At 39.9% G+C, this 24,145-nt stretch overlaps 1 protein-coding gene across 5 annotated transcripts in view; it reads left to right on the plus strand.

The window, feature by feature from the left end:
• WNK3 (WNK lysine deficient protein kinase 3) overlaps window positions 1-24,145 on the plus strand; it is a 169,147-nt gene that overhangs the window by 40,110 nt on the left and 104,892 nt on the right. For all 5 annotated transcript variants that reach the window (XM_073013655.1, XM_037994937.2, XM_073013653.1 and 2 more), the window contains 6 exons: window positions 6,457-6,629; window positions 8,442-8,662; window positions 9,681-9,838; window positions 16,157-16,245; window positions 19,612-19,831; window positions 23,144-23,438. In XM_073013655.1, coding sequence (XP_072869756.1) covers window positions 6,457-6,629; window positions 8,442-8,662; window positions 9,681-9,838; window positions 16,157-16,245; window positions 19,612-19,831; window positions 23,144-23,438 — 1,156 coding nt within the window. The remainder of the gene's footprint in view (window positions 1-6,456; window positions 6,630-8,441; window positions 8,663-9,680; window positions 9,839-16,156; window positions 16,246-19,611; window positions 19,832-23,143; window positions 23,439-24,145) is intronic.

Here is a 24,145-nt window from a genome sequence, read left to right on the forward strand (position 1 = left end):
GGCATGAGCCACTGTGCCCAGCTATCTTAACCATTTTTAAGTGTGCAATTTTTCAGTGGCATTAAGTATATTTACATCATTGTACATAGCAGTGTCCATCTCCAGTATTTTATCATTCCTAATAGAAACTCTGTACTCATTAAACAATTTAACTTCCCATTCCCCATTCTGCCTAGCTCCTTTTAACTACTATTCTACTTTTTATCTCTATGAATTTGCCTATTGTAGGTACCTCATATAAGTGGAATCAAGCAATGTTTGTCTTTCCTGTCTCGTTTATTTCACTTACCATAACGTTTTCAAGATTCATCCATGTTGGCCGGGTGCAGTGGCTCACGCCTGTAATCCCAGCACTTTGGGAAGCCGAGGTGGGCGGATCACAAGGTCAGGAGTTCGAGACCAGCCTGGCCAACATGGTGAAACCCCGTCTCTACTAAGAATACAAAAATTAGCCGGGCATTGTGGCATGTGCCTGTAATCCTAGCTACTCAGGAGGCTGAGGCAGGAGAATTGCTTGAACCAGGCAGGCGGAGGTTGCAGTGAGCTGAGATTGTGCCTCTGCACTCAAGACTAGGTGACAGATTAAGACTCCGTCTCGGGGGGAAAAAAAAAAGATTCAGCCATGTTTTGTAGCATGTATCAGACTTTCCTTTCTCTTTAAGGCTAAACAGTATTCCATTGTATGTATATACCATATACCATATTTTGTTTATTCATGTGTTGGTGGGCATTTGAGTTGTTTCTGCGTTTTGGCTGTTGTGAATAATGCTGCTATGAACATGGTTCTACAAATGTCTGTTTGTGTCTCTGCTTTCAATTCTTTTGGGTATATACCTAGAATACCTAAAAGTAGAATTGCTGCAGCGTATGGTAATTCTATGTTTAATATGGTGAGGAACCATCATGTTGCTTTCCACAATGACTATACCATTTTACATTCCCCAGCAATGTGCAAGGTTTCTCCATATCCTTGCCAATACTTCTTAATTATTTATATATTTATTTACTTAGATAGTAGACATCCTAATGGGTGTGAAGTGGTATTTTACTGTGGTTTTGATTTGCATTACCCTGACAACTAATGATATTGAGCATCTTTTCTCAAAGTTGTAGAGATTTATAAGTCCTAGATCAAGTTCTAGCTTGGTGGGTTTCTGGTGAGGGCTCTCTTCCTGGCTTGGTGAGGAGAGTTGGCAGTGAGCTTTCTCTTGACTCCTTGTCTTTTTTTTTTTTTTGAAATGGAGTCTCGCTCTATTGCCCAGGCTGGAGTGTGGTGGCGTCATCTCAGCTCACTGCAACCTCCCCCTCTGGGTTCAAGCGATTCTCCTGCCTCAGCCTCCCGAGTAGCTGGGATTACAGGTGCCCGCCACCATGCCTGGCTACTTCTTTATATTTTTAGTAGAGGCGGGGTTTCACCATGTTAGACAGGCTGGTCTTGAGCTCCTGACCTCAGGTGATCCACCCACCTCGGCCTTCCAAAGCGCTGGGATTACGGGCATGAGCCACCGCGCCCCGCCTCTGTTGTCTCTTTTTATAAGAATACTAATCCTATTGGATCAAGGACCCACCCTTATGAGGCCCTGTCACCAAATACAGTCACATAGGGGGTTGGGGTTTTAACTTACAAATTTTGACAGAGGAGAGAGGACACAAACATTCCGCCTATAATACAGGGGAAGATCTGCTGATCTCTTTGTATAGTTATGCCCCCTCAAAAGTGTGAGCAGAGCTAAAAGACTAGTGGGCTGACCAGTCTTTTAGTCTTGAGGGTCTAGAGGGTAGACGGGGTCATTTATCGTCTACAGAGTAAGAGAGAGAGTTAGCTTTTGCATTCTAGGAAAATAAGGAGCAAACACACTTCCTCGATGTCTAACAAGATGTTAGTTGTTACAGAGCAGCCCTCAGGGGAGAGACTGCTATAGTTCCATCACTCATGAGACTACGTAAGGTACCCCAGGGCCCCTCCGAGTAAATCAAGGACTCAGAAGAGGAGGATTGAATATAAGGGGAAAAGAATCACTTTTCTGATTGAATTAGTAGTCTTAATAATCAAAAAGTAGTAGTATCTAAAAGTAGATATCTAGGTAAAATCTGGTAGATAACTAGACTAACCAAGAAAAAAGAATCTTACATGCACCTTTCTTCTTATCTTCAATGCTAGAAGCTAAAAGATGGTAGACCATTAAGGGGAAAAGGCTACATCATCCAAGAATCTCTAATCAGCTAAGATATCATCTCCCAGGGTGAAAAAGATATTCATGGACCATAGTGCAGAAAACTATGTAATAGTTAAAAAGATGAAGCTAGATCTGTGTAACTAACATATGTTGACATTGAATGAATGGAATATTTCATGAAAGTGCTAAGTAAAGACTCTATAGCTAGAACAGAAGTCTGTGAGGGGGAGGGGCAATCATATAGGAGTAGACAGTGTAGGGGTGATTAAGTCTTTTTTTTTTTTTTTTTTTTTTTGAGACAAGGTCTTCCTCTGTTGCCCAGGCTGGAGTGCAATAGCGGAATCTTGACTCACTGCAACCTCCACCTCCCAGGCTCAAGTGATCCTCCCACCTCAGCCTCCCAAGTAGCTAGGACTACAGCTATTGGGATGTGCCACCATGCTCGACTAATTTTTTTTATTTTTAGTAGAGACGAGGTTTTGCCATGTTGCCCAGGATGATTTCGAACTCCTGAGCTTGAACAATTCACCTGCCTCAGCCTCCCAAAGTACTGAGATTATAGGCATAAGCCATCGTGCCTGACCAGTGATTAAGTCTTCTACATGTATTGTCTATGTGGTATGATAGAAAGGGGGGGAAGTATTAGTATTTTAGATTATTTATTTATTTTTGGTGAGTGGGGGCTAGGTGAAGTAGGGAGAACGAGTAGATGAGTTACTTAATTTCTTATAACAGATAAGTATGTTTGATATGGAGTGGAAAGGGAGGCTATCCACTAGTAAAAAAGGAAAAATATTATGTACCTCTTTGTTTTTTGAGATAGAGTCTCACTTTGTCACTCAGGTTAGAGTGCAGTGTGGTGCAAACATGGCTCACTATAGTCTCGACCTCCCGGGTTCAAGCGATCCTCCAGCCTCAGCCCCCTAAGTAGCTGGGACTACAGACATACACCACAATGCCTGGCTAATTTTTGTATTTTTTGTAGAGACAGGGTTTCGTCATGTTGCTCAGGCTGCTTTTAAACTCCTGAGCCTAAGCAATGCACCCACTTTGACCTCCCAAAGTGTTGGGATTACAAATGTGAGCCACTGTGCCTGGCCTGATACATCTCTTAGTTAATAATAGAAAACAATAAAGTAAAATAAATAAATAACATAAAATAAGATTGAAGGAGTAAAATTAAGTATAGTATTTGGTAAAATTAAGTATAGTATGTGGACATGTTGCATTTGCTTATTAAGAAACTCAGACTGTCAGGTGGAGTTAAAAGACAAAACTCACATGTGTTGTTTACTAAAATAATACTTAAAGCAGTGATAAAGAAAAGGTAAAGATATAAACAAGCAAAGAGAAAGCAAGAGTGGCAATGTTTTTTGTTTTGTTTTGTTTTGTTTGTTTTTGTTTTTTTGAGACAGAGTCTCACTCTGTCTCCCAGGCTGGAGTGCAGTGGCATGGTCTTGGCTCACTGCAACCTCTGCCTCTTGGGCTCAAGCGATTCTCATGTCTCAGCTTCCCAAGTAGCTGGGATTACACACACGTGCCACCACACCCGCCTAATTTTTTGTGTTTTTAGTAGAGATGTGGTTTCACCATGTCAGCAAGGCTGGTCTCAAGCTCCTGACCTCAGGTGATCTGCCTGCCTCGGCCTCCCAAAGTGTTGGGATTACAGGCGTGAGCCACCACGCCTGTCCCCAAAGTGGCAATGTTAATGTACATCAAAAAAGGAGAAAAACAAGGTTGAAACATTAGACAGGATATTATGAAATTATATACTTCATAGTTTAAGAAATTGTATGAAAAACTTGTAGACACCAAAAATATTTTGGCTGAATAACCTCTAATAGCATTTTCAAAAAAGACAAACATGTATTTGTAGTGGGAAATTTCATGTGCATTTCTTTCAGAATAGGAGACATCTAGTACACAAAAAGTGAGTAAATACAGAGGAGTTGTGCTGGGCGCCGTGGCTCAGGCCTGTAATCCCAGCACTTTGGGAGGCCGAGGCGGGTGGATCACCTGAGGTCGGGAGTTCAAGATCAGCCTGACCAACATGGAGAAACCCCGTCTCTACTAAAAATACAAAATTAGCCAGACTGGTGGCGCATGCCTGTAATCCCAGCTACTCGGGAGGCTGAGACAGGAGAATAGCTTGGACCCAGGAGACGGAGGTTGTCGTGAGCCAAGATTGCGCCATTGCACTTCAGCCTGGGCAACAAGAGCGGAACTCCATCTCAAAAAAATAAAAAAATAAAAAAATACAGAGGAGTTGAATAATATAATCCACAATCCACAAACTTTATTCGATGGATGTATAGAACTTTATATCTTTCAAACAGGAAATATACATTGTTATATGTGGCCCCCAGAAAACCTTAAGTTAAAGAAGAGAGATTTTGTACTTGCGTTACTCAATAAGATTGGAAATAAATAATGAAATAAATAACCAAAAGATTCTTAACTAATTAGAGAGCAGAAATCACATTCCTAGATAAATTTTGAATCAAAGAGAAAATCAAAACAGATTATAAACTAGAAAGCAATAAAAAAGAGAAGACATTACAACAAAACCTGTGGGTCATTGCAAAAGTTATACCTGTTAGAAAATTTATAGCCTAAAATATCTTCATTATTATTGAATAATAACTAAAGGAATTTAGTACTCATGTTATGAAGTTAGGAAAATAACATTAAAAGAAAGGAAGAGGGAATTCAGAAAAACTGAAATTAATTTAAAATTTACGTACATAAAAATAGGATAAATATATTTTATTATTTTGGGCTTTCTGAAAAATGATTAAGGAAACTGGTGAAGAAAATAGGGGAGAAATAACACAAGGAAAGGAATGAAAAGGCCAGGTGTGATAGCTCATGCCTGTAATCCCAGCACTTTGGGAGGCCGATGCAGGGGGATCACTTCAGGTCCAAGAGTTCAAGACCAGACTGGTCAACATGGTGAAACCCCATCTCTACTAAAAATACAAAAATTAGCCAGGCGTGGTGGTGGACACCTGTAATTCCAGCTACTCAAGAGGCTGAGGCAGGAGAATCACTTGATCCTGGGAAGCAGAGGTTGCAGTAAGCTGAGATCGCACCACTGCATTCCAGCCTGGGTGACAGAGTGAGACTTTTTCTAGAAAAAAAGGAATGAGAAATAAAACATAGCATGCTATGAAAGAGAATAAAACAAATTAGAAGATGATGTCATGCACAACTTTGATAACAAAATTTTTCCAACATTTTATTTTTTTAATACAATATTTTTGAGACAGGGGCTCACTCTGTCACCAAGGTTGGAGTGCAGTGGGATGATCTTGGCCCACTGCAACCTCTGCCTCCCAGGTTCAAACAATCTTCCCACCTTACCCTCTCAAGTAGTTGGGGACTACAAACATGCACCACCACACCCATCTGTTTATTATTATTATTATTATTTTGTAGGGATGGGGATCTCACTGTGTTAGCAAGGCTGGTTATCCCACCTTGGCCTCCCAAAGTGCTAGGATTATAGGTGTGAACCACCGTGCCCAGCCCATACCTTCCTTTTCTAACTTTTTATGGCCACATTTGTATTGAAGTTCTCTGAGTGATATGGTCAGAGATGGTGTACGGGGTGGTGTACTGTCTGTGTCCCTGTTGTCTAGAAATGTAGGATTTTTTCCCTTTTAAACTTGATGGATAGCTTGTCTGGGATCAGAATTTTAGGGCCATAGTTCTCCCTCAGAATTCTGTAAAATTGCCCCTTTGACTTCTAGCAGTTAATGTAGCAGATCAGAGGTCCAATGCCTATTTGAATGTCTTTCACTGGTTTATAACCTAATATTTCTCTATAGAAACCTAGAGCACTTTTATTTTGGCAATTCAGAAATTTAATTAGATTAAATGTCTAGATGTTTAACATTTTGGTTGTTCCTGTTCTGACATTACAGATGTTTTAGATATGGAAACTCACAGATTTCTTAGGGAAACTTTCCTGTCTGCTTTATTGCTTTTTCTCAATGCATTTTGAGATACTGTTTTTCAAGATACTGATTTATTACCCAGGTGGGTTTATAATGTACTTATGAAATATAACAGTAGCTGCATTGCCATGTTGGAGGAGTCAAAGTAACTAATAAAGGATATCTGTGATGATACAAGTCTTGAGAAAAGCATTGACAGGCAAAAATAAATAAATATACACATACATGCATAAATGCAATAAAGCATTCAGTTGAGTGGTATTAGAAATGTGCATGAGAATTTTCATGACTTTATTTTGGAACTTGTTATACCTTTTCAGGACCGAAAGTTAACCAAAGCTGAGCAGCAAAGATTCAAGGAAGAAGCTGAGATGCTGAAGGGTCTCCAGCACCCCAATATAGTTCGATTTTATGATTCCTGGGAATCTATATTAAAAGGAAAGAAATGTATTGTATTAGTGACTGAACTAATGACATCTGGAACCTTAAAGACGTAAGTTGACCCTGATAGTGCCAGTGTAGTTTTATTTGGAAATAATTTTTAGGAGTCATAACACTTTTTATAAAATAAAACTACTCAAAAAATTTTTAGAATCTGGCCAGGCGCAGTGGCTATACCTGTAATCCCAGCACTTTGGGAGACTGAGGAGGGTGGATCTTAAGACTAGCCTGGGCAACATGGTGAAACCTTGTCTCTACCAAAAAAATAAAAAAATTAGCCAGATGTGGCAGCACACACCTGTAGTCCCAGCTACTCAGGAGGCTGAGGTTGGAGGATGGCTTGAGCCTGGGAGGTGGAGGTTGCAGTGAGCCATGATCGTGCCACTGTATTCCAGCCTGGTTGACAAAACCAGATCCTGTCTCAAAAAAAAAAAAAAAAAAGAGAATTTGTAGATTCGAATCTACTGACTGTTTTAAGTTAGGTTAAAAAATTGAGATGTTAATGAAGTTTGTTAAAACATACAGTACTGAGAAGTTAATATTTGTGGGATATTATAGAATTTTAGAATTAAAAATCATTGTTGAGAATATTATTTTATTTTATTTTATTATTTTTTGGGACAGGGTCTCATTCTGTCACCCAGACTGGAGTGGTGCAGTGGCATGATCATGGCTAACTGCAGCTTCGACCTCCTTGGGCTCAAGTGACCCTCCCATCTCAGCCTCCTGAGTAGCTGGAACCATAAGCATGCGGCAACTTGCCTGGCTAATTTTTAAAAATAAATTTTGTAGAGATGGAGTTTCGCCATGTTGCCCAGGGTGGTCTCGAATTCCTGGGCTAAAGCAATCTGCCTACCTCAGCCTCCCAAAGTGCTAGGGTTATAGGTGAGGCACCATGCCCGGCCATAATTTTATTTTGTAGAAGATAGTGGAAGGTTGAAAGGGCTTCGTCAAGTTCAAATATCTAGTGAGTGATACTATTATGGTATTATAGTATTATAGTATATTATTATAGTATTATAATATATAGTATAATATGTAGTATTGTATAGTATAATATTATAGTATTATAGACTATTAATTATGGTCTTTTATTTCTAACCATAATTATTCATTTGGTGAATAATGACTTGTAAATATTAAATGTGGTTTAATCACTTGCAAGTATTAAATATGGTGTAAACTTTTTGTTTCCTAACATTTGTGTATATACTAAAATTTTACATAGTTTAACCCTCTAGTGACTTTATATAAGCAGTTATTAGGTAGTAGAGAAGGACTTTCTTTTTAAAATTGTGCTGCCATTCTACAAAAGGCCACTGTGGAATGATTCTTAGTTTGAAGTAAAAATGCTACACTTGGCTAGGCGTGGTGACTGATGCCTGTAATCCTAGCACTTTGGGAGGCCGAAACAGGCAGATCACCTGAGGTCAGGAGTTCAAGACCAGCCTGGCCCACATGGTGAAACCCTGTCTATGCTGAAATACAAAAATGAGCTCAGCATGGTAGTGCACGCCTGTAGTCCCAGTTACTTGGGAGGCCGAGGCATGAGAATCACATGAACCTGGGGGGCGGAGGCTGCAGTGCACTGAGATTGCACCACTGCCCTCCAGCCTGGGAGACAGAGTGAGACTTCATCTTAAAAAAAAAAAAAAAAAAGGCTATGCTTGGTAGGATGTCTTATCTAAGAATGAAGTATTAGATTAAAAAAACCTTTTTTTTTTGCCATAACAGACAATAGAAAACAACTCAGTGATGGGAATCATAGTGCATAAGTTGTTTGCTTATGTAACTTACCTTAATAGTGTTCATATAATAAGCTGGATATGTTTGTTTACACATGGTCTTTTGTTTCTTTGTATAGGTACTTAAAACGATTTAAAGTCATGAAACCAAAGGTCTTAAGGAGCTGGTGCAGGCAAATTTTAAAGGGGTTGCAGTTCTTGCACACTAGGACTCCTCCTATTATTCACCGGGATCTGAAGTGTGACAATATTTTCATCACGGGACCCACTGGATCTGTGAAGATTGGTGATCTAGGATTAGCCACCTTAATGCGCACCTCATTTGCTAAGAGTGTCATTGGTGATTAATGTTTTAAAGTTTACTGGTTGGGTAAAGAGAGATTTTTCAATTGTATAGGTCTAGAAAAGGGATCAGCCAGCTATGGCCAGTGGGATGAATGTGGCTCACTGCCTGCTTTTGTAAATCAAATTTTATTAGAACACAGCCACACTCACTCATTTACAGATTGTCTAGGGCTGCTTTTGCACCTATAAGTGACAGAGTTGAATAGTTGTGTGACAGAGACCATACAAACTGCAAAGCCTAAACAGTTTACTATCTGGCCCTTAACAGAAAAGTTTGCCAACACTGGACTTAGACTGAATTTGCTTTGAAATACCTATTATATATTGGCTTATTTCAGAGACATCCTAATGTACTTTTTGTGGGATTATATTTATATTTAGGATTATTGAAAGGTTCTAAGGACGTAAGTAAGAGAATTTACTGAGTTAATTCAGAAAAATTTAAGTAAAAAGGATAGAAATAAAAACATTTTATTAATCATTACCTAATCTTGAGCATTACAAATTATACTCTATCGGTATGGAAAATTCAATACATTATTTCAGTGCTTTATGTAGATATAGCAAATATTCAACAAATTGTATACTTAAAAATTTGCGGCCAGACACGGCGGCTCACGCCTGTAATCCCAGCACTTTGGGAGCCTGAGGCGGGTGGGTAACGAGGTCAGGAGTTCGAGACCAGCCTGGCCAACATGGTGAAACCCCGTCTCTACTAAAAATACAAAAATTAGCCGGGCGTGGTGGCAGGCGCTTGCAATCCCAGCTACCTGGGAGGCTAAGGCAGGAGAATTGCTTGAACCCAGGAGGCAAAGGTTGCAGTGAGCTGAGATCACACCACTGTACTCCAGCCTAGGCAACAGAGCAAGACTCCATCTCAAAAAAAAAAAGAAAAGAAATTTGCTTTGGGGGAGTAGAAATTAACACAGATAATCCTTATGGGAAAGGGGATGTGATCTTGGTGGATACTTTTTTCTCTTTCATAAAAATGTGATGGTGGTGTTATTTTGTAGGAACTCCTGAGTTTATGGCTCCAGAGATGTATGAAGAACACTATGATGAATCCGTAGATGTTTATGCTTTTGGAATGTGTATGCTGGAAATGGCCACATCGGAGTATCCTTATTCTGAGTGTCAGAATGCAGCTCAAATATACCGGAAAGTAACTAGTGTAGGTATAACTTTTTTCTTTTTACTTTATCTGTTGCCACATTTCATGTTGAAATTAGTTAAGTTTGACTTACTCAAAACTAATTTTGGTTTAGCTCTAGGTAACAGTATTAAAATTAACAATTGTAATGCAACAAGCCTTAGATTTATACCATATGACTATGCTTCATTGGAGTCATATAAAATGCTTTGTATTAGTGTCTTTGGGAAAACGTACAGGTATATCATCTATATATATTTGTTCATAAGGAATTTTTAGTTATCTGTTAGATGGATCTTATTTTTCAAAGCTGAATAATAGAAACTGACTACATAGTTTCTTCTAGGTCTAAAAGCCTTTTTATGAAAGGGCATTCAAAATATAGTTCAATAGATACAGTATTTGGCCGGGCGCGGTGGCTCACGCCTGTAATCCCAGCACTTTGGGAGGCCGAGGCGGGCGGATCACAAGGTCAGGAGATCGAGACCATGTGAAACCCCGTCTCTACTAAAAATAGAAAAAATTAGCCGGGCGCAGTGGCGGGCGCCTGTAGTCCCAGCTACTCGGGAGGCTGAGGCAGGAGAATGGCGTGAACCCGGGAGGCGGAGCTTGCAGTGAGCCGAGATTGCGCCACTGCACTCCAGCCTGGGCGACAGAGCGAGACTCCGTCTCAAAAAAAAAAAAAAAAAAAAAAAGATACAGTATTTGAGTCCTGCTATGAGTAAATTTTTGTGTTAGAAATTGTAAGGAATGCAAAGATGAGTAAGAAGTGTTTGCTACCCTCAAAGAGCTTACATTTTAAATAAGGGAATAATATAAATTCACAAATGACTATAAAACAAGAGGATGAGAATATAGTAAGGGACATAAGGAAGGTAGAAGCAAAGTGTTATGCTTATTCAAAAGAGGACTACTTCATATCCAGTTGGGCAGCTCAAGACGGGCTGTGAAAGATTGTTTCAGGTAGCTTAACATTAGTAGGTACCAGTTTTTAAAATTCTTTTAAAATTAATATCTTTTTTTTTTTTTTTTTTTTTTTTTGAGACACAGTCTGTCACCAGGCTGGAGTGCAGTGGCGGGATCTCGGCTCACTGCAACCTCCACCTCCCCGGTTCAAGCAATTCTCCTGCCTCAGCCTCCCAAGTAGCTGGGACTACAGGCGTGCACCACCATGCCCAGCTAATTTTGTGTTTTTAGTTGAGACAGGGGTGTTTCACCATGTTGGCCAGCATGGTCTTTATCTCTTGACCTTGTGATCCACTACCCACCTCAGCCTCCCAAAGTGCTGGGATTACAGGTGTGAGCCACTGCGCCCGGCCAAAATTAATATCATTTTTAGTTGACAAATTGTTATTGTACACATTTAAGGGGTACCATGTGATGTTTTGAGATACACAGACACACACAAATGTGGAATGATTAAATCAGGCTAATTAACATATCTGTCACCCCACTTATTATTTTATGTGGTAAGACATTTGAAATTTACTGTTATTTTGAAATTTACAGTATATTGTTATTATTATCAACTGTAGTTACCCTGCTGTACAGTAGATCTCAAAACTTACTCCTCCTAACTGCAACTTATACCTTTTGACCGATAGCTCCCCATTTCCTCCCCCACAACTCCCAGTCTCTGGTAACCATCATTCTACTCTTCTATGAGTTCATCTTTTTTAGATTCCATGTGCAAATTAGATCATGTTGTATTTGTCTTTCTGTGCTGCTTTATTTCACTTAACATAATGTCTTCTAGGTTCATCCACATTGTCACAAATGATAGAATTTTCTTCTTTTTTAAGGCTGAATCGTATTCCATTGTGTATATATACCATATTTTCTTTATTCATTCACTGATGAACATTTAGGTCATCCATATCTTGGCTATTGTGTATAGTGATGCAATGAACATAGGTGTGCATGTATCTGTTTGACAAACTAATTTCAATTCCTTTGGGTATGTACCAAGAAGTAGAATTGCTATGGTGGTTCTATTTTTAGTTTTCTTGAGGAAATTCCATACCATTTTCCATAACAGCTGTACCATTTATATTCCCATCAACAACGTACAAGGGTTCCTTTTTCTCTGCATCCTCGCCAAGACTTATCTTTCATCTTTTTGATAATAGTCATTCTAACAGATGTGAGGAGATACTGTTTTTTAATGCATGCGGTTTACCACATACTTTATTTATTTATTTTTTGAGACCGAATCTCACCCTGTCACCTAGGCTGGAGTGCAATGGCACGATCTTGGCTCACTGCATCCTCCATCTCCTGGGTTCAAGTGATTCTCCTGCCTCAGCCTCCTGAGTAGCTGGGATTACAGGCACGCACCACCACGCCTGGCTAATTTTTTGTATCTTTAGTAGAGACGGTGTTTCCCCATGTTGACCAGGATGGTCTCGAACTCCTGACCTCGTGATCCGCCTACCTTGGCCTCCCAAAGTTCTGGGATCACAGGCGTGAGCCACTGCACCTGGCCACCACATACTTTAGTCTTTATCCCCTACGAGATAGGTGCAATCCTCAGTTTACAGATGATGAAACTGAGAATCAGAGGTTGTACCTTGCCCAACTTCCCGCAGCTACTGATAATGGTGGGTTTTCACCCCAAGTCTGTCTGACTCTAGAAGTTTGTGTAAGGAGACAATAAGAAATAAGGCTACAATCCAGAATGTGGGACATTCTATAGGACAAATGACCTAGTTTCTCCAACAAATACATTTTATAAAAGAAACAGGAAGGGAGGCTTTTATAGAAACCAAGAGACTTAAGAGTAGTGGTGAGCTGGTAAATGTTTAACACCTGATTCTCTGAAGAAAGAAAGAATGCTGACTTCTAGTATTTGCTGATTTTTGTGGTATAAGTACTCCCACCATGGCTGATTTCAAGTTACCAGTGTGACCTCAGTGAATGAAGAGTTGGGAAGAGATGCACTGTTGCACTCATTGTATGTTTATTTCTACCATGCAGATAGAGTAACTAAATAACCTCAAACGCATAAATAATAGTAAACTGTAGTAAAATAGTTAGGGAGTGATGTTTTCAGTTTTTATTACTTTGGCTTTTTTTTGCTTTCTTTTTTTTTTTTTTTAAGACAGGGTCTCACTCTGTCACCCAGGCTGAAGTGCAGTGGCATGATCACAGCTTACTGCAGCCTCAACCTCCCAGGCTCAAGTGATCTTCCCACCTCAGCCTCCAGAGTAGCTGGGACTACAGGCACGTGCCACCAAACTCGGCTAATTTTTTTTTTTTTTTTTGTAGAGACAAGATCTTGCTGTATTGCGCAGTCTGGTCTTGAATTCCTGGGCTCAAACAGTCCTCCTGCCTCAGCTTCCCAAAATGCTAGGATTATAGGCATGAGCCACTGCACCCAGCCCAATTCAATATATTTCAGTCTTCTAGAATGGCTAGAAGCAAGGAGCAATCAGTAGATACATATGTGTATATATGTGTATATATGTATATATATGAACATATATACCTATATATTAATCTGTATTGTTTTTATCCTTAAGCAATAATAAAATACTGAGAGCACATACCTCAAGCTAATTATCAGGTTCTAGGAATTCAATAACAAATAAATGAAGTCCAGACAATTCAAAATGTTTTCATAATAAATATATTATAAAAAGCCAACATATTGGCTTTCTGAATCTGCTTATTTTATATTCTATTATCTTTTATTTAAGCGTTTTAGATTTAAAAAATAACCCAAGTAAGATCATTGGAGTCATTTAATAGAAAATTCCAAATTAAGCTGGAAGCAGAAAGATACAATGGAAAGAATAATTGTTATGGAATGAGGCAATCTAACATATACTTCTGCACCTGTCATGCTACCTCAAAGGACACAGAATCAGAAAGCCCAATATTACATAGTAGATAAATCTGATGAAATCAGGAGTTAATTTAGTTCCTAAAATGTAGAAGCTTAAGACAGATGGAAATCTGAATTGTGATATGGCATTTTTAATGACTTTAATATAAAATAATAAAGTCACTATTCAAAAAATAGATGTATTAAGACAGCAACTCAAAGTACAATAAAAAATTAAAAATAAAAATAAATTTTAAAAAATAAATAAATTTTTAAAATTAAAAAAAATTGACCTGTTATTCTACCTATGGAAAAAGCCCTCTTTGACCTTCCCACTGGTATATTCATTTCTCAGCTCTGGGTAAATTATTGCCTTTCTCTGCTCCTACGTAAAAACAGTTCAGGAGCTGTAACTTAGAAAATCTAACACAAAATTCTTTTCTATTTATGGCCTTCCAAAATATGGGCCAAAACTAAAAACACATTCTAGCCTTATCTCTTTTTCTGAGCTCTTATAGAAATTTTCAAACATACTTGAAAGTAGAATAGCATAATGAAGCCCCGTGTAACCATCACCAGTTTCAACAACAAACATTTTGTCAACCTTGTTTCAGCTATCTGCCCCCATACATATTGTATCCTGGAATATTTTAAAGCAAATCTCAGGCATCATGTCATTTCACCCATGAATTTTCCAGTTTACATCTCTAACAGATAAGAACCTTTAAAAAAAAAAAAAAAATCATGTAGCTCAGGCATGGTGGCTCATGCCTGTAATCCTAGTACTTTGGGAGCCCCAGGTGGGCAGATTGCTTGAGCCCAGTAGTTCAAGACCAGTCTGGGCAACATGGTGAAACCCCATCTCTACACAAAAATACAAAAAAAAAAAAAAAAGCTGGGTGTGGTGGTGTGTACCTGTGGTCCCAGCTACTAAGGTGGTTGAGGTGAGAGGATTGCCTGAGCCCAGGAAGTCAAGGCTATAGTGAGCCGAGATCGTGCCACTATACTCAAGTCTGGGTGACAGCAAACTCTGTCTCCAAAAAAAAAAAAAATCATGTAATCGTCCCCCCTAAAATAATCATGAATAATTCCTTAATATCAAATATCTGAAACCCAGTCCATACTCAAATTTTCAAAATTGTCTAAATGATGCCTTTTTACAGTTGGTTTGTTCAAATCAGGATCCAAACAAGGCTCATAGGGTAGGATGTGCATGAGCTGGCTCATACCAGCTCACAAATGCTATTACGTTTTCAGAAATTCTGCAATCCAATTGTTAAACATGGCCATTTAAAATAAAACTAAATTATAAAAGTTTGCAATTAAATTACATTAAAAGCCAAGGTAGGCTGGGCACAGTGGCCCACACCTGTAATCCCAGTACCTTGGGAGGCCGAGGTGGGTGGATCACCTGAGGTCAGGAGTTTGAGACCAGCCTGGCCAGCATGGCAAAACCACATCTTTATTAAAAAAAAAAAAAACTAGCCAGGTATGGAGGCGCATGCCTGTAATCCCAGCTACTTGGGAGGCTGAAACATGAGAATTGCTTGAACCCAGGAGGCAGTGGTTGCAGTGAGCTGAGATCGTACCACTGTACTCTAGCCTGGGTGACAGAGTGAGACTCTGTCTCAAAAACAAAACAAACAAACATATATATATATATATATAGACAGAGAGAGAATTGGAATGTAGAGAAGCCTTTATTTTGAATTTTCAAAAGTTTTTAAAACTAGCATTAATTATTTTCTGATTTCAAAAAAATACTTGTTTATGGCCGGGCGCGGTGGCTTACGCCTGTAATCCCAGCACTTTGGGAGGCTGAGGCAGGCGGATTGCCTGAGATCGGGGGTTCAAGACCAGTCAGGCCAACATGGTGAAACCCCATCTCTACTAAAAATACAGAAAAATTAGCCAGGCGTGGTTGTGTATGCCTATAATCCCAGCTACTCAGGAGGCTGAGACAGGGGAATTGCTTGAACCAGGGAGGTGGGAAGTTGCAGTGAGCCAAGATCGCGCTGCTGCACTCCATCCTGGGTGACACAGCGAGACTCCATCTCAAAAAAATAATAAACTTGTTTATTATATTTTCTTAATTGGGATTATACTATATGTAGATTTTGGGATCCTATTTTTCCCTACTTAATAGTACATTATGATAATTTCCATGTCATTAATTATTCTGAGAACATTTTTAATTTCTGTATATTGTCATATATACCTGCAGGTCTAGATTTGAAAAACATGGTATATATATAACATAATATGTGTAACTTTGCCTCTGTTGTCAGGGGTTTAGATTATTTACAGTTTTTTACTGTTATTTGTAGACAACATCCTTGCCAAAAGGTTATTAAACTTATGTTCTCTCTCTATATATATACATATATATTTACAAATACTTCATTTACAATTTGACTATGGTTTAGTGATAAAAATAATGTTTAATAAATGTCATGTTGACTTGGGCTTTCAGTTGCATCATTTGTTACTAGAAACCATTTTTTTTCTCCTAGGGCATAAAACCAGCCAGCTTCAATAAAGTCACTGATCCTGAAGTCAAAGAAATCATTGAAGGATGTATTCGTCAAAACAAATCTGAAAGGTGGGTGCAATTGTAGCAAAATGACATAACTGAAAGATGCATTTTTCTCTTATCTTGCATTGGGTCGTTTTCTGACCTTTCAGTCATGCTGAGTTTGACTTTTGAGTAGAAGCCAAACCATACTCTAGATTGAATTGTGTCAGTGCATGTTGTTTACCATTTTAGACTTGGATATCATGTGCTGAATTTTTCTTGAACTGACGTTTGGGTTGTGTTTGTGTGTGTGTGTGTGTGTGCCTTTGACAAGCTTTCATCACCTTCAGCCATCAGCTTAACAGTCAGTAGGCCCCCACAGGTTAATTTGCTTCTGTGGAGAGTGGACAAAGTTTTAAAAATTTGATTCTATATCCTTAGTGTCACAGTAATGATAAAGCTAATATGGATAGAAGAAATATGTATTCAAGAAACCATATTCCACATTTATTTGTGTCACAATTTGCCTTATAGACAACTCCCATTACTCTTAGCTTTTGCCTCCCTTTAGGTTTTATTTCTTATTTTATTTTTAATTTATTATTATTATTATTATTTTGAGACAGAGTCTCACTCTGTTACCCAGGCTGAAGTGTAGTGGTACAATCTTGACCCACTGCAACCTCTGCCTCCCGGGTTCTAGCGATTCTCCTGCCTCAGCCTCCTGAGTAGCTGGGATTGCAGGCTCATGCCATCACACCTGGCTAATTTTTGTATTTTTAGTAGGGACGGGGTTTTACCGTGTTGGCCAGGCTGGTCTCCAACTCCTGGTCTCAAGTGATGCACCCGTCTCAGCCTCCCAAAGTGCTGTCATTACAGGTGTGAACCACTGCGCCCGGCCTGCCACCCTTTAGTTTCAGCTTTGGACAGTTGCTGACTTTAAATTGGTAGGTTTGTCTTTTGATTTTTACTTCGTTATTGATGATTATTAGTAAAGGTGATATATCCTTAGTAGAAATTTTCATGGGATTGTTGGCCATTTGTATATCTTTGCAGAAATATCTATTCAACTCTTTTGCCCATTTTTAATTGGCTTGTTTGGTTTTTTGTTGTTGAGATAGGAGCTTAGGCATGCTTTTAAACATGAGGCTAAAAACACTATAGAAGTAGCTATTTTAGTTCGGATTCTGATTGTTGTTTGTACAGCCTTTAAATATGTTCTGTTACCAAAGAGCATTGGAGTATTGAAAAGGATTTATAGCATATTAGTATATTGGAAGAAGCAGAGGCTTCATCATCAGACTTAAAGTCAAATCTGGACTCACACTTAGCCTGTGTGACCTTGAGCCAAGTTAGTAATTACATAAAACAAGTATTATTTTGATGACTAAAAGGATAATAGGCTGAGGGTGGTGACTTACCCCTGTAATCCTAGTGCTTTGGGAGGCTGAGGCAGGAGGATCACTTGAGGCCTGGAGTTCAAGAACAGCCTGGGAAGCAAAATGAGACCCTTGTCTCTACAAAATATTAAAATGAAAAAATTAGCCAGGCATAGTGGCACACGCCTGTAGTCCCAGCCCCTGGGGAGGCTGAAGTGGGAGGATTGCTTGAGCCCAGGAGTTGGAGGCTACAATGAACTATGATTGTACTCTAGCCTGGATGACAGAGTAAGACCCTGTCTTAAAAACAAATAGGCTGGGTGTGGTGGCTCACACCTGTAATACCAGCACTTTGGGAGGCTGAGGCGGACAGATCACTTGAGGTCAGGAGTTTGAGACCAGCCTGGCCAACATGATGAAACCCCAGCTCCACAAGAAATACAAAAATTAGCTGGGTGTGGTGGTGGGTGCCTATAATCCCAGCTACTCTGGGGGCTGAGGCAGAAGAATTGCTTGAATCTGGGAGGTGGAGGTTGCAGTGAGCTGAGATCTTGCGACTGCACTCCAGCCTGGGCAACAGAGTGAGACTCCATCCCAAAACAAGCAAGCAAACAAGCAAACTAATAAACCAAAATAATGTTACTGTAAATAATAAAAATTTTACAGTAAAAATTCACTATAAAACAGTAAAAATTTTTATTGGGAGGCAGAGGCTTTACTTGGTTGTGCCTCCTTAAACACATTTCACTTTAGTCTTAGGTACGGGCACAGTGGCTCAGGCCTGAGGCTGAGGCAGGCGGATCACAAAATCAAGAGATTGAGACCATCCTGGCCAACATGGTGAAACCACGTTTCTACTAAAAAATACAAAAATTAGCTGGGCGTGGTGGCACACACCTGTAGTCCCAGCTACTTGGGAGGCTGAGGCAGGAAAATCGCTTGAACCTGGGAAGTAGAGGTTGCAGTGAGTCAAGATCACGTGACTGTACTCCGTCTCAAACACACACACACACACACACATCTCGCGTTAGTCTTAAAAGTAATTCATTTGAGCAGCTTTATCTTTTTTTAAAAAAATCAACTTTGTATGGAATGATGGCTTGTTCTGTTTATGACACTGTCTTAGTTAAGTATTTGTCACTTGGTCACTAAAAATGTAGGGGGTTGAAAATCCTCAACTTACAGGATATCATGCTGTGTATATACTTTTTCTGTTTAAGTAGTATAGGAAGAGGTCTCTGTAGACATTATGCAGTATATCAGTTTCAGCTCTCCCTGACCTGTAATACAGGGAGTTTAAATATTATGTATCTTTTTTAAAAGTTAGTAAAAGAAAACTAAATTAACTTATCCAGCTTGTAAACAAATCTTTTGAAGCTATGTCCTTTGTTTCTCTTCAGAGATGGTTAATCCCTAATACTAGGCTAGAGTTGTATCCATTATATGTATACTCTGTTCTAAAACCAGAGTTAAGTATGAAAACTGGACTTTGCGGAACCACATTAGCTTCACCCATGGCATTCTGTAAAGTACACTGACTAGATTATTGATGGAGACAGTGACTTCTATTTATAACATTCGTAAAAAGAGTTTGAATTTTTAATGTACTTTAGAGTTTATAAATCTGCAAGAGTTTTTGGTTCCCTTTGCTGAGAATCTACTGTTTGAGTCTGAGTAACTTAAGCCAGTGGCTTAGGGAAATTTGCCTAACATGTACTAAGCTACTTCTCCAATTCTCACTAGGCATAATTTTGTGTATGTTAAACTTTGTTATTTAGATGTATTACTGGTTAATAATTCGTTTTTAATTGAAGTCACTCCGTATGCATGTTAGTTGGGATTTCTTTGCATCCCTGGTAATAAGTTGGATATAAGATTTTTTGTTGTTTTTGCTTCCACAGGATCTGTTAAAGAAAGAGATGTGGTTTTTATAACAAGGCAGATTAATGATTAAATTGATAGAAAATTTCAAATAAGTTTTTTGCTTTTATACAATTAATTTTTAGTAATTAAAGGGTCTACATCTTGCTATGATTGGAAGAACTGATAATGAGATATGTGTTTCGTTTATTAGGTTGTCTATCAGGGACCTATTAAACCATGCATTTTTTGCTGAGGATACAGGACTGAGGGTGGAGTTAGCAGAAGAAGATGATTGCTCAAATTCATCCCTGGCTTTAAGACTCTGGGTTGAAGACCCTAAAAAATTGAAAGGCAAACACAAAGACAATGAAGCTATTGAATTTAGTTTCAATTTAGAAACAGATACACCTGAGGAAGTAGCATATGAAATGGTAAGTTAATCATACCACTATTCCCCTCACCTCTTACTTTATCAGGGTTCATTCCTTTCTCCTTTTCATTGCTTTCTTTCCTCTCATTTTCTCCTTTTTTTTTTTTTTTTTTTTTTTTTGGTGAGATGGAGTCTCACTCTGTCACCCAGGCTGGAGTGCAGTGGCGCGATCTCGGCTCACTGCAAGCTCTGCCTCCTGGGTTCACGCCATTCTCCTGCATCAGCCTCCCAAGTAGCTGGAACTACAGGCGCCTGCCACCACGCCCGGCTAATTTTTTGTATTTTTAGTAGAGATGGGGTTTCACCGTGTTAGCCAGGCTGGTCTTGAACTCCTGACCTTGTGATCCACCTGCCTTGGCCTCCCAAAGTGCTGGGATTACAGGCGTGAGCCACTGAGCCCGGCCTTCTCCTTTTTTCTTTAAATTGTTATGTGGTTGTGAACTATATCACTATGACACAGTATATTAAATTTGTATGTAGAGTGTAAAGAATAATAAAGCTCTACATTTATTAAGAAATAGAACATTACCATTACCTTAAAAACCATCTGAGTGCCTCTCTCATTTGCATTTTCCTCCCTCATCACCATGAGTAATATCTACCTAGACTTTTTTTTGTTTTGTTTTGAAACAGAGTCTCGCTCTGTCGCCCAGGTTGGAGTACGGTGGCACAATCTCGGCTCACCGCGACCTCCACCTCCCAGGTTCAGGCAATTCTCCTGTCTCAGCCTCCCAAGTTACTGGGATTACAGGTGCCTGCCACCACTCCCAGCGGAGATGTGGTTTTACCATGTTAGCCATGTTAGCCAGGCTAGTCTCCAACTCCTGACCTCAAGTGATCCTCTCCCCTCGGCTTCCCAAAGTGTTGGGATTACAGGTGTGAGCCACTGTGCCCGGCCCTCTACCCAGAGTTTTGTGTTACTCGTTTCTTTGTTTTTCATCATAGTTTACCTATGTAATGTATTGTTTTGTTTTGAAGACTGAATGGCAAGCATGCACCTAGCTGGTGGGAAGGGGCAGTATTGGTACAGTTAGGTGAAGAGTCCCGGAAGAGGATAAGCTGAAGAGAATTTCTCAGTCATAGCAAGTGTGGCTTCAGTTTCCCTAAGAGTTTACAAGAGCTACTTCTGGGGAAGTGAGAGGGTAAGGTTCTAAATGAGGCCAGGAAAATACACCTATGCCTCAGCATAGTCAGGGCACCGGCAGGGCTATTGTGCAGACCAGAAATTAGTTGTCTGGTTACCATATGGTTTGATGGGAAGTGGGCCACTCTGACTCTTTGCTTCCAATCTCTCTGTGACTAGCCCCCGCCCTCAATAGATCACAGCAGGCAACTTCTGTGGGGGTGAAATGCATGTCCACACCTGCTCCAGGCAGCTGCAGTGCTGGTAGGAGGGTGTGCAGGAGCCGCAGCAGTATGTACTCAAAACCAGCCAAGGCTCACCTGGGCATTCTGACCTCAGGTTAAAAAGAAGGATGGGGCAATGACAGTGGGAACTTGGAAATGATAACCTTTAACATGTTTTTCTGATCATACTGTTCTAAACTGGAATGATTATTTTGGACATCTGGTACACAACTATCACCCTGGCATTTCCCATTACCACCTTCCTAGACTTCTCTGCTTCACTCCTGTATTTAATTTTGAATTTCCTAAATTCCATGTCTTCAGGGGACATGGGAGTGGTTGGGTCCACTTTCAGCTCCTGGAAGCCACTCTTCAGTCCTTTCACATGTCTCCACCCCATCTTCAAAGCCAGCAATGGCATATTGAATCCTTCTAGTGTCAGCAGCTGGTAAAAGATTCACTGAGATAATCTCCCTAGATTAAGGCCAATTGTGCTATGTATTATAGCAAACACAGTGATGGGAGTGATATATGCACAGGTTTGGGGATTAAGAGGGAGCATCTTAAAGCAGATTGCAGGACTGAGAATGATATGTCATGGTACCTCCTCAAATGATCTTCTCTACTGTTCAGCCTTGTTCCTCTGAGATGAGAAGGCAGAACCTTTTCTTCTTTTCTCCTCTAATGCCTAGTAAGACGTAGTACTTTGCTGTTAGCATACTTGCCTCTGCCTAGAATGTTGGTCTCCACTCCAAACTTCTGCATATCCGTCAATAGTGTGCATGTTCCTTTTTTGGCTTTAATTCAGGTCAGAATTTACCTTCCAGGCTGGATGCGGTGGCTCATGCCTGTCATCCCAGCATTTTGGGGAGGCCGAGGTGAGAGGATTGCTTGAACCCAGGAGTTCGAGACCAAAGCCCGAGCAATATAGGGAGACCCCGTCTCTACAAAAAATTAAAAATTAGCCAGGTGTGGTGGTGCATGCCTGTGATCCCAGCTACTCGGGAGGCTGAGTTGAGAGGATCACTTGAGCCTGGGAGGTCGAGGCTGCGTTGACCTATCATGGTACCACTGCATTCTAGCCTGGGCAACAGAGTGAGACCCTGTCTCTCAGAAACAAATCAAATAAAATAGAATTCTTCTGTGAAAACACTTACTCTGTTACCTCCAGAGATGCAATGTGCTCCTACTTAAAGACTTTTACAGCAGCTCATTTCAAGCTAAGTTATGTCCATTTCACACCACCCGATAGTGTGCTCATACAGGACAAAGGACCAACTTAGTCACCTGTATCTGGTGCCTAGTACTGCACATATTGTAGACACTTAATGTTGCTGAATGAGAAAACCTTTTTAATCCTTCAAAAAACGTAATGGCAGTTCTAAATTACCTGTGATAAGACTGCATATTCTGAAACATCAAGTTTTGTTTGTTTTTGTTTAAAGCCTGAATTATTTTAACAATGCTTGGTAATACTATTGATATTTCTCATGCCAATTAGAGGCTCTGGCATTTATGTACATCTTTGTTTAAGAGAGAATATAGAAACAGATTAACTGTTAATTTGGAATTTGGGGGCATAAAATAACTGCTAGTGAAAAAAAAAGAAAAAGTTAAAATTGGCCAGGCGTGGTGGCTCATGCTTGTAATCCTAGCACTTTGGGAGGCTGAGGCGGTGGATCACGAGGTCAGGAATTCAAGACCAGCCTGGGCAACACAGTGAAACCCCGTCTCTACTAAAAATACAAAAAAATTAGCTGGGCGTGGTGGCGGGCACCTGTAATCCCAGCTACTTGGGAGGCCGAGGCAGGAGAATCGCTTGAACCTGGTTCAAGTTGTGGTGAGCCGAGATCATGCTACTGCACTCCAGCCTGGGCGACAGAGCTAGACTGTGTCTCAAAAAAAAAAAAAGTTAAAATCTTAAATGTTAAAGAAGTAGTTTTTGCTTACTGTGTTTTGTTTGTAGGTCAAGTCTGGGTTCTTCCATGAAAGTGATTCCAAAGCTGTTGCTAAATCCATTAGAGACCGGGTGACACCGATAAAGAAAACAAGAGAGAAGAAGCCTGCTGGCTGTTTGGAAGAACGCAGGGATTCTCAGTGCAAGTCTATGGGGAATGTATTCCCTCAGCCCCAGAATACAACTTTGCCCCCTGCTCCCACTCAGCAAACTGGGGCTGAATGTGAAGAAACTGAAGTTGATCAACATGTTAGACAACAACTTCTACAAAGAAAACCACAGCAGCACTGCTCCTCTGTTGCAGGTAACACAGTTACAGCTCGTAAAAGCAAACACATGTGCAATTATATTCCCTAATCTTTATTTATTTTGAAGGGCAGTGGTCAATGGCGTATTCTGTTTCTTTTCCTTTTTGTGTATTTGCTTGTCTTTAAATAGCACTTCTGTGTTTTTCAGAGCATTCTGTTATCTATCATTTTATCAAGCCTTCAGAAAACCCCCAAAATAGACAAGCCAGCTAGTTTCCTTATTTTAAAATTAAGAAACTGTTCTGTTAAGTGATTCTTCTAAGGTGCTAGTTGCAGAAGGATTATAATCTATCATGTGGTTTTGTTTGGGGTATAAATAAAATGACCTTATTATCATTTTTGAGGGTCTAACATAAATCTTTTTTTTTTTTTTTTTTGAGACAGAGCCTTGCTCTGTCACCCAGGCTGGAGTGCAGTGGTGCGATCATGACTCACTGCAGCCTCAACCTCCCCAGGCTCAAGTGATCCTCCCACCTCAGCCACCTGAGTAGCTGGGACTACAAGTGCATGCCACTACACCTGGCTAATTTTTGTATTTTCTTTTGGTAGAAATGGGGTTTCACCATATTGGCCAGGCTGGTCTCAAACTCCTGGGCTCAAGCCATCTGCCCACCTCAGCCTCCCAAAGTGTTGGGTTTGTAGGCATGAGCCACCACGCCCAGCCACATAAATCTTTTAATAAAGAAAATTTAGAACTAAAGAT

Source organism: Chlorocebus sabaeus, chromosome X (assembly GCF_047675955.1).
Source record: "Chlorocebus sabaeus isolate Y175 chromosome X, mChlSab1.0.hap1, whole genome shotgun sequence".
Lineage (NCBI taxonomy): Eukaryota > Metazoa > Chordata > Mammalia > Primates > Cercopithecidae > Chlorocebus > Chlorocebus sabaeus.